The 10849-nt window shown below is 62.1% G+C and overlaps 1 protein-coding gene and 1 pseudogene across 6 annotated transcripts in view; both read right to left on the reverse strand.

Annotated features, from left to right (window-relative positions):
* LOC117080537 lies at positions 1-1814 on the reverse strand (annotated as a pseudogene). Its single transcript, XR_004435886.1, has 2 exons — positions 1770-1814; positions 1-1516 (listed from the first exon to the last, which is right to left on the reverse strand). The product of XR_004435886.1 is annotated as an uncharacterized LOC117080537 (transcript).
* The window catches only part of DUSP8 (dual specificity phosphatase 8), a 19520-nt gene continuing 8671 nt past the window's right edge, over positions 1-10849 (reverse strand). For 4 of the 5 annotated variants that reach the window (XM_033206469.1, XM_033206468.1, XM_033206467.1 and 1 more), the window contains 5 exons: positions 10588-10726; positions 4852-5018; positions 4065-4224; positions 3747-3870; positions 1-3517 (listed from right to left, as the gene is read on the reverse strand). In XM_033206469.1, coding sequence (XP_033062360.1) covers positions 2458-3517; positions 3747-3870; positions 4065-4224; positions 4852-5018; positions 10588-10726 — 1650 coding nt within the window. In that variant the 3' untranslated portion in view covers positions 1-2457. The remainder of the gene's footprint in view (positions 3518-3746; positions 3871-4064; positions 4225-4851; positions 5019-10587; positions 10727-10849) is intronic. The other variant, XM_033206465.1, reaches the window with a different exon arrangement.

Here is a 10849-nt window from a genome sequence, read left to right on the forward strand (position 1 = left end):
GAAAACATCCACTTTAAGCTTTATTACAACACATTGTCTCCAAATACAAAGGGAGGGGCCCGGAGCGGAAGGTGCAGCCGCGGCGGGAGGGGCTCTAAGGGGGTGCGGAAGGGCCGGCAGCACAGTCCACAGAGACTGGAGGCTCGGCGGGGGACCTGCACCCTCTCCTCTGCTGGACTTCCCAGCAAATAACAGGAGGGGCCGGGTCCATTGTGGGGCGATCCCAATGCCAGGCAGTGGCCAGGTGACAGGGGTGGGAGAGAGGCTTGGAGAGGACTCAGGGCCCAGTGGGGAGAAAGCCACCAGGTGGGGCCCTGGCCTACCTCCCGCAGCACTGGAGGAGGCAGTGGCCAGGTGGGAGGGGCGGGAAAGAGGCTTGAAAAGGACTCAGGGCTCGGTCGGGAGGAAGCCAGCAGGTGGGGCCCCAGCCCACCTCCCGCAGCACTGGAGGAGGCAGTGGCCAACACAAGACCTTCTTCCCCACCCTGGCAGCTCACTTTGGGGTGACCAGTGCCTCAAGAGTGGGAGCAGAGACAGACTGAGACAGACAGGACCCCACCCCACAGCCTGGAGAAGGGACAAGGGAAGGAGGAGGGGGGCCCAACCAGTGGCCCCAGACCACTGCCTCCTGGACAGCACGGGGGTGGGGGGCGAGAAGCGGGGAGCCAGTGCATCCTCCTCACCCAGGGTCTCCTCAGAAACCCAATGCGACAGACGGGAGGCAAATTTACATAATTAATAATAATTAACCAATAATAATAAATACTTAAACCTCTAATCCATAGATTGCAAATACAACAATGATAGCTTATTTTCTTGGGGAACAGGAGTGGGTGGGGACAGAGGGAACGGGAACAGGACTTTTGCTGAAAGGAGGGATGACAGGAACACAGGGCTGTGGGTGAAAAGAAGAACAAATAGAAGAAACAACAGAGAAGGCGGCTGGCCGGGGCGGGGTGGGCGCCTCCCTGGCCCTGCTCTGGACTCAGGACTGGGTCCTACCTGGGCCGCCTCTCCTGCCAAGCCCCTGGCCTCTTCCCGTGGTGACTGGCCCCACTCCTAGACCCTCGGACATCTGAAGAGCAGGGGTCCTAACCGCCTGAGAGGGTATAGGGCAGGGGCAGCAGGCTGACCCACCTGGGCCCAAAAGCCGCCTGTGTTTGGGGGCTGGCATGCCACCTAGAGAGTGAGTGCCCTGGGAAAGGGGTGAACGGGAGTTTCTCTCTTGAGAGGCCCCCTTGGGGGTCGGGGCAAACAAGGGAGCTTTATCTGCCTTGAGGCAGCGCTCCCTAAGTGAAGCAGGCCTGTCACAGCAGCACAGGGGCTTGGCTGGCGCCTGAACTCCCTGTGCGAGCAGCACCTGCTTATGGAACCCCTCAGCCTGCAGGTGAGCCTGAATTCCACGTTCTGCCTGGGGCCTTGCTAGGTGGGGGATGGACCTGGAACAGGACTCTAAGCCCACCCCCTCCTCATACCTGGGGGTCCAGGGCTCCCTGCCCAGTGGAGCCAGCACTGGCTAGCCAGGAGGCCCCTCCTGCCTGACTCCCAGAGGCCAAGCTCCTCTCCTGCAGTGGTGCCACCCTGCCCGAGAGGCAGCTCTAGGGGCATGGGCAAGGGAGGAGGGCCGGCCGCAGCCCTCTTAATGGCCTTTCTGAGCCACTCTGTGGCTGGACTGGGGCTCTGGAAGGAGTTGGGAGCACTAACACCCCTGTCCTCCCCTGGCCTCCACCTCATCTGACACTCCAGAACCCCCTGCCCCAAGCCCCTACCCACACTGTTCTATTCCTCAGCCTCTCTGAACACCCTGGCACCATGGGGCCTAATGCCTGTCCTCCCCTGCCAAGGAACAGCTCTGGGGCAACAGGCAGCGGGGTGCCCTCCCTGCCACCAAGATTTGGTGCCTGGAGCTGGTGGAGGGTTGGCCGCACCACTCCGGGGCACACCAGCTCCTACTCCCCCAACCTATGGCTTTGGTGCAGAGCCCTAGGCTGGCGCAGAGAAGGGAGAGAGCAGGAGAGGTGGGTGGGGAAAAAGGGGGGTTCTGCGGCTCAGTTTGTGGCAAAGAAGTTTTTTTTTTTTTTCCTTTTTTTCACCTTTTTCTTATGTAAAAAGTGCACGAAAGCTCGGCAGCCTTTGCAAAGGTCAGCAGTGTTTCCTGGGGCGGGGGAACTGGGAGGGGCCCCAGGCCTGGCACCCAGCTTGCGACTGAAGGTGGCCTCGTATTGCTTAGAAACGTGTTTTTCAGTTTAAATACCAGACAGTAAAAATAGAGCTCGAGGACCACCCGCACTGTTGCCAAATCATTGCCAGAATGAACAGCTTAAATAAATAAAAAATCGAAATATTTACTTCTCGATAAAAATCCCAGTAAAACCATTTACCTTTCTTTGCATTATATATAATATATATTTATAACGGGCCCGACTGCGGGCGGCGGAGCCGAGGGCAGCGGAGGGGTCAGGACACCTCGATGATCTCCACGCTGCCCGAGAAGCTTGCCTGCTTGCCCAGGGCGGCCAGCTCCTCGCCGCGCGCACGCCCCTCCACCATGCCCTCCTCGAACTCCATCTGGCAGCTGCGGCGCTTGAACTGCGTCTCCGGGGCCGGCTCGTCCGGCCAGCCGGTCCGCGCGTCCCGGGGCTCAGCCCTCGCTGCCTCCCGCCGCCGCAGGTCGCTGCTGCCGCCGCCCGGTCCCGGGGCGCCCACCCGGCCGAAGGGCGCAAACAGCACCCCGCCCGCCCCCTGCGCGCCCTCGGGGCTGAAGCACCAGGGCCCGTCGGGCGAGGGCGTGCCCGGGGAGTCGAGCGGCGGTGCCCAGGCCCCGGGGCCGGCTGGCTGGCCAGGACCGGGCAGCCCGGGCGCCGACAGGGCCGAGAGGCCGTGCCGCGGAGTCTGCCGGGCCGCGTCGCCAAAGTTCAGGCCGAGGCTGTGCGCGGGGGAGCGTGCGGGGGAGCCGGCGGGGGGCCGGGGTCGCCGGCGGGGCCGTGGGCGCGCCTCGGGTGCGGCGTCCGGGCTGTCCGGGCTGGGCGAGGGCAGGCCCAGCGCGGTCCCCGATGGGCTGTCCAGCTTGCAGAGTTTCGGGGCCTCGCCGGGGTCGGGGGGCCCGGGGCCGTCAGGCCGCCTGCTGGGGGCGTAGGCCGACTTGATGTCCAGCGAGAAGGAGCGCTTGAGGCGGTTGGTGTCCTGCAGGCGGTCCGAGGAGAGGTGCAGGCGCCGCAGGCCCTGCTGCAGCGCGCTGGTGGCCGGGGGCGTGGGGGGCGCAGAGGGCTCCCCGGCCGTGCTCAGGCCGCCCTCCCTGGCAGCCGCATTCCCGGTGGCAGCGCTCTCTGAGGTAGGTGGTGGCAGCCGTGGCAGCGGGGGCCCGGCGGCAGGGCTGGGCGGAGGCTCCGGCGTCCCTGAGGGGGTGCCCGCGTCGCTCTGCAGGGCGGCCAGCAGCTTCAGGCTGCGCTCGTACTCCAGCAGCTGGCCCAGGAAGTTGAAGTTGGGCGAGATGGATGGGCGCCTGTCCTTCACGAACCTGCGGGGGGTGGGGGGCGGTAGGCTTAGTCCCAGGCGCCCGCCAGGGCCAGGCTGCCCACCTGACGCCACCCGCTGGGCACCCATGAGCTCATGTGCGCCAGGCTGCTCTCAGGCCCTACTCCCTTGCCAGGGGTCCTGGACAGTGGGGCCATTCTGGTGCAACTGAGCAGCCGAGGGAAGGGAGGTGACGCCGTGAGTCACGAGTGTGTGACTGGGGAAGGCAGTACCTGTAGGCGTCATCGGAGGACATGCCCATGGTCTTCATGATGTAGGCGATGGCGATGGTGGCAGAACGAGAGATGCCGGCCAGACAATGGACGATGACTTGGCAGCTGGAGAGCTTGGCTTTATCTGGGCAGGTGGGCCATGGGGGCCAGGTGAGGGCTAAGCCTGCACAGCTTCTCCCTGGCCCAGGTAGGGAACCCCACCTGCCTGACTGCCAACAGTTCAGGCTACTTCCCCGGGACCCCGCCTGTGCCTGTGGCCACGCCCAGTTCTAGCCTTCCTCTAGCCAGGCCCCCGCCCTCCGCCCGCCGCAGACTCACCAATGAACTCGATGGACTTGTCCAGCCAGGGCAGCAGTTTTTCACAGTAGTTGTCATTGATGGGGACCCTCATGAAGCGGCTCTCGCAGATGAAGTCAGGCTTGGGGCAGGAGTTGCTGGCGTTGAGGACGTAGCTTATTCCATTCTGCGTCATCAGATCCTGGAGGGGCGGGAGGACGGGTTGGAAGGGGTGGGAGAAGCGTGGTGTGGGAGTGAAGGTGGAGGCTTTTCCTGCTCTGCCGTCAGGAGGGCCTTTAGAATCCTGGGGTGGTCCTGGGAGCCTTGGAACCTGTCCCGGATCCCAGTGTATCCAGGGGCGGGCCCAGGAGGCCTCTCTGGTCCACCCTGGCACCCTGGGCCTGTGCGGGGGGTGCGGGCATGGCTGGCCTCCATCTGCAGGCCCCACCCATGGCCAGTGGTGGGCTCCTAGGAATTTTATGGTTGCCTGGGTGGTGGCTTTTACCCTTTTCCCTCGTCACCATTTTTAAAACACGGGATTCTTTCAGAGTTGGCCAGGGGCCCAGTGACATCCGAAGCTTAGCATGCCAGCTTCCCGCTCCTCCCCCAAGCCCTGCTGGGCCCTCCCCCAAGCCCTGCTGTGGTCCTGCTGGGGGCATGGGTGGGGAACCTGGGGTCCTCCTGGGCCCCCACCCATGCTTCTCCCACACCCAGCTCATCCACTGCCTTCAGCTCCTTTCCTCCCTCATTCCCCACTCTGCTGCCAAGCTGCCTCTGGAGCTCCTGCCCCTTTCCCATGGACCACCCCCCAACTCCACTGCACACACACCTTGTTCAGGACGTCTTTCTGCGAGCCTAGGTAGAGGTGAGGCAGGATGCGGGTCAGGCCCACGCTCGGCACGGGCAGGCAGGGCTGGGAGAGGCTCATGGGTAGCAGGGCAGCAGGCTTGCCCTCGCAGAGGCCGGGGAAGCAGGAGGAGAAGGTGGCGAAGCCCCCTGTAGGAGGAGGTCTGTCAGGTGGGTTGAGAGAACACCTAGGCCTCCCTGTCCACCTAGGGCACCCCATCTACTGCTGAGGATCAGTCACACCCAGCTCAGATCCGAGCCTGAGCCCAGCCAGCAAGCCTCTGGCAGAGCACCTGCTCTGGCCACGGTGGGGGAGGGGGTGCTGCCACACATTTACAGCCCGCACCTACGCCCACATTCCTCCTCACGCTAATTAGGGGCTGACCCAGCTGAGGACGCTGCTATGATGCCGGTAAAGGTGGGGTTGAGGTGGCTGGCCAGCGCGGCACGCGCTAGGCCCAGGCAGGGGCAGGCTCAGAGGTCACAGCAGTCTCCTGCCAAGGGTGTGGGTCACACAGCCCAGAGGAGAGGCCCTCGTGAGCACCCCCGTCTCCCATACCCAAGGCCTGGAGCCAGGCTGGGCCTTCCTCCTCCCCTGCGCTGATGCAATGCCTCCCTGCCTCCAGCTGGCTGGGAGCCCCAGGCCTGGGCTTAGGTGCCAGGACCAGGAGGCCAGGGCTTCCGAGAGGCCCTCCCCATCCCCAGGCATGACATCACCTTGGCACAGCCCTGGGGGCATTTGCCATCTGGTTATGGCTCTACTCCACCCAGCAGAGGAGGACGGAGAGTGCAAGAGCCCTGGGCACTGGGGGCACGCGGGGCAGGTAGTGGGCACCCACTGCACACGTGACCGGCGTGTGCTGCTGCCTTCCACACACGTCCAAGTCCGAGGCCACAGGCTGGTGGGAGGAAATCCTCTGCCCTGCACCAGCTGGAAAGACTGGGTGTGAATCCCTGGATGTCTGACTCAGTGACCATGGGCAGTGCACACCTTGGCGCTGGTCTCTGCTTCCTCCTCCTGCCTGCCGCACGGCATCGTGAGGCTCCAAGAAGATAATGAGCACGAAGACACATGGTGAGAACGGACCTGGCTGCCCCTGACCTGGTTGGGGTGACCACCGATGTGGACCAGAAACTGGGCAGCACCCACCTGGTGGCTGCCAGCTCTTGGGAGGGTGGGGCCAGCACGGCCCAGCACCGCCCCGGGGACACCTCCCAGGACACGAGCCCCATGGCAAGCCAGCTCCTGCTTGTGCAGAGCCTGAGGCAGCTGGGCTGAGGCCTGCCCTATCCCACCGTACGAGGCAGGGGAGTGACTGCGGGAGCTCAGGGCCTGGGAACCCCAGGGCTCTCTTTTGTCCTGGTTTGCAGAAGAGGCTGGTGCCACATGTGCAGTGGGTGCCCGCTGCCTGCCCCGCGTGCCCCCAGGGCTCCTCCGCTCTCCATCCTCCCCTGCTGGGTGGAGTACAGCCACCCTGGATAACTCCTGAGGATAGGTGAGTGTGTGCAAACCCCTAACCAGAACGCCTGCTGTGCCAGCTCCCCGTGTCCCTAAAAAGGGCGTGACGCTGGGGACTGTGGAGATGGGAGAAGCTCCAGGCTGGGTGGGTTGAGGCAGCAGCCTTCGAGGAACAGTCCCTTCTGTGGGAATCTGCTGGCTGGACAGGGGGAAGCAGGTAGGTGACTTGTCACCAACGACGCCCCAGCTTGCAGGTTCCCCTGAGCAGAGGCCGGGCCGGGCACTGTAGCTTCCGCTCACTGTTCTGAGCTGGGGGAGCCCTGGATGTTCCTGCTGCAGGACAGCCCTAGGGAGGGGGAGGGGCTGCACCACTTCCCTGCAGACTCCTCTGGCACCTGCTGCCTCTCCTCCTCCCCGTGCCTTTCCCAGGGATTTTGTGCCTTACTCTCTGCTTTCTCCAGGGCCTGGCCAAAGGAGGTGGTGGTGTTGGGGGGGGCGGGATTCCATCAGAACCCTCCCACCTCTTTCAAAGGAGATCAAGGCAGGGAAGTCTCTGGACAGGTGCAGAGACCTGACAGCTGTGGCAGCAATTCCCCGGGAAGCTTCCCAGGACCTCCCCAGGTGGAGCAGGTAGTGTGGATGTCCCTACAGACCCCACTGTGGATGCCAGGCCTAGCAGGGACCGAGGCTTCAGGGATGTCAGAACCACCCAGGCTCTGGGGGTGAGTAATAAGTGAGGGGTGTTGGGGTTCAGTGGACCCTTTGTAGGTCCCAGCACGCTTTGGGCCCTGGGGAGGCACCCCTCCCCCCAGGCATCTCCAAAGGCCCCTTCCCAGTATCCCTGTTCCCTGACTCGGGGGTTGCTGGGGTAGTGCCTGCAGTTCACCTGCTACTCACAATGAAATCCTAGACTTGAAAAAAGGCGTGTATACCAGAAAATGTGCCCGCCCCATGCCACCTGGGAGATCCTGCAAGCGCTTCTGCCCGCCACCTCCATGACCCCTGGACTCCCCGCCAGGGCGGGGGCCGCCACCCCACCCACTTGCAGTGCAGTTGCCCGGCGGAGGCTCCAAGGCCGACTGCGGGCTGCTGCTTAAAGGGCCAGGCCCCTCTCCCATCCCGTGCTGCTTGCCCCCAGCATTGTGAGCAGCACAGCTGGAGTGGGGGAAGAGGAGTGGCAGGGGGAGGTGGGGTTCACAGCAGTCCTGGGACCCCAGCACGGCCTGTTCCATCACTCTCTCCCGCTTCCCGCAAACCTGCCCTGTTGTGGGGAGGACAGAGGCTTGTTCCTCACGTTCCGGCCTCTACTGTCCCCGCAAATGGGCCAAGGAACTGTGTCACTTATGCTGCGGGATCCTGGAATGTCCTTTCTCCTGGGTGACGGGCAGCACCCCTGCCCCACCCAATATATTCTTCCCCACTCTCCCTGGTTCTTCAAAGAGCCAGCCAGAGCAGGGACTGTGCCCACCACAGGGAGGGAGGGAGTCTGAGGGCACAGCCCGTGGGGCGGCTTGGGTGCTGCCATGAACCCACGCTACACCATGGGCCCTGGGGCTCCTTGGCAGCTGCGCTTCTGGAGAAAAAGGACACAGCCTCAACCTTGCAGGGCAGATGTCAGCACAGAAAGGCAGCTCAGAGGGTCCCGAGAGTGGGCGGGCATGACCAGGCCCCGGGAGTGCCCTCCTGGCAAATCCCAGCCCAGGCCCGGCCCCTCCCATGCCCACACCCACACCCACACCCACCTGCACACCCATGCTGTCCAACCCACCAGTGCTGGGTGAGGGCCCCACCCCGCAAACCGTCCCACTCTGGCCTCGAGGGAGACAGGCCCTTCCAAGCTGGGGACTTTCCTGGCATTCGCCTGGGGGTAGGGAGGTGCCCCTCTGGGACCCTTCTCAACCTCCAAGAAGGGCCTCCTGGCTCCCATTCCTGGCTAGGGCAGCAAACTGGCCCTTTGGAGGGGTCCTGTTACACCTGGTGTGTTGTAAAAAGCCCCAAACTAGTCTCTCTCCCCTCCCCTACCCACCAGTTCCACCCTCAAACTTAACCTAAGGGATGAAGGTTGGATCAGAGTGCATCATTCTATGGCTTCTGGTTCTGAGAGTTCACACATATGTATACAAAAACCAAATCTCACCCAAACACAGGCGAGTATATACACAAATATACCTGCATGTACATACATGTACATACATGCATACACACACGCACATGCACACACGTACTTGCACACACATACATGCACACATACATGCACACACATGCTCACATATACACACGCAGAGGCAGATGCTGGTCGCCAGACGCCCAGAGTCATGCACAGATGCACAGACACCCTCTGACCATGACCAGGACCACACAGCACTGCAGGGTGCTGGACTCACACACAGACAGGTGGGGAGGGAGCCTGACCTTGATGCTCTTGCCCAGAACACCAGACCACCCTTGAGCCTCCGGGTGCCCTTCAGGTCCCAGGATATGGCATCTCGGGAGGTCGGCCTGGTCAAAGTGGCTGTTACCCCCTCATCCACCTACAGCTGCTCTCAGGCTGGGTTGAAAGCACCTGCTTTCACTGGACGCAGGGCCAAGGGCCCGGCTTGGCTGTCCACTCCTCACCCCACCGCACCTGCACCCCACAGTCTCCCATGCCCTCTGCTTGCCTGGCACAGACCCTGGTAGCCCAGGCCAGGTGGCAGGAGCCTAGACAAAGACCCCAGACTTGGGTGGGGGAGGGTGCACGTCCCTGGGACAGGTCAGCTCCACCTGGCTCTGGGTCGGCCCCAGGAAGTGGATTCTACAGACACACCCTCAGTCGCGGCCCAAGGGAAGAAAGAGCCCTCTGGGACCACGAGTGTGTGTGTGTGCGTGTGTGTGTGAGTGTATGTGAGTGTGTGTGTGTGAGTGTATGTGAGTGTGTGAGTGTGAGTGAGTGTGAGTGTATGTGTGTATATGAGTGTGCTGTGTGAGTGTATGTGTGTGAGTGTATGAGTATGTGTGTGTGTGAGTGTATGTGTGTATATGAGTGTGCTGTGTGTGTGTGAGTGTATGAGTATGCGTGTGTATGAGTGAATGTGAGTGTGTATGAGTGTATGTGTGTGTATGAGTATGCATGTGTATGTGTCAATGTGTCAGTGTGTGTATGTGTGCGTATGTGTGAGTGTGAGTGTATATGTGTATGTGTGCATGTGTGTGTATGTATGTATGAGTGCGCGTGTGTATGTGTGAGTATATGTGTGTGCGTGTGTGTGAGTGTATTTGAGTGTGCATATGTGTGAGTGTGAGAGTGCGAGTGTATGGTGTTTGTGTGTGTGAGCGTATGAGTGTGCGTATGTGACTGTGTATGTGAGTATACGTGTGTGTGTGTGAGTGTATGAGTGTGCGTATATGACTGTGTATGTGAGTACACGTGTGTGTGAGTGTGAGTGTGTGTGTAAATGTGTATCAGTATGTGTAGGGAGGTGGCTTTCCTGCCTCCAGGGCTTAGGGCCAGTTGCCCAGGCTGCTTTTGGGCCACAGGGATCCCTAGAGGCTGTCTGCTGGGACCCAGGCAGCAGCCTTGATGCCAGGCTGTTGCCAGGCAACCTGCACTTAGCTGGGTTTTTGGGGGCAGGGGGACTTCCTCGGGACCCCACAGCTCCAACTGAGTTTCCACAGGACGGGGCCTCTGCCTCCCGCTTCTGACGGGAGCTCCGGGAGGGGGAGGGGCTCCCAGCCCGCATGCCTCGCCCTACACCTCCGGAGCCAGCTGTCCTGTGAGGTGTCCTTCTGTGTTGAGGATAGACTCATTGGTGGGTCCTGAAGTGTGGGGGTCCTGGGGAGAGGATGGTGGGGCCTCAAGAACCACAGATGTGGCCGGGCATGGTGGCTCACGCCTATAATCCCAGCACTTTGGGAGGCCGAGGCGGGCGGATCACGAGGTCAGGAGATCAAGACCATCCTGGTGAAACCCCGTCTCTACTAAAAATACAAAAAATTAGCCGGGCGTGGTGGCGGATGCCTGTAGTCCCAGCTACTCGGGAGGCTGAGGCAGGAGAATGGCGTGAATCCGGGAGGCAGAGCTTGCAGTGAGCCGAGATCACGCCACTGCACTCCAGCCTGGGCGGCAGAGTGAGACTCCTTCTCAAAAAAAAAAAAAAAAAAAGAACCACAGATGTATGACGGAGATGCCCCCGTGCCCAGCAGACGCCTCCCTGGCGCCCCAGCCCCAGGCCCACTGCTGGCGGAGCGAGTGCCTCAGGGAGGCATGGGTCCCAGACTCACCCGTGAGGATGGCCACGCTGTCGAAGCAGCCGTCCAGCTTGCTCAGCAGGATGGAGAGGAAGCTGTCTGCGGCCAGCACGCTGGCGTCCCGCGTGCTCTGGTCATAGACTACCACGTCCTGTGGCTCTGTGGCCTCCACCTGGGGGCCATGGGGCAGAGGTCAGCATGCTGCCTCCACCTCTCGATGCCCTGGCCCTGTCCCAGCCGCACTGGCCCAAGGGAATAGTAAGGGCATCACGTGATGGGAGGCAGGCAGCTGTCA

Source organism: Trachypithecus francoisi, unplaced genomic scaffold, assembly GCF_009764315.1.
Source record: "Trachypithecus francoisi isolate TF-2019V2 unplaced genomic scaffold, Tfra_2.0 Lachesis_group8, whole genome shotgun sequence".
In the NCBI taxonomy this organism is placed as follows: domain Eukaryota; kingdom Metazoa; phylum Chordata; class Mammalia; order Primates; family Cercopithecidae; genus Trachypithecus; species Trachypithecus francoisi.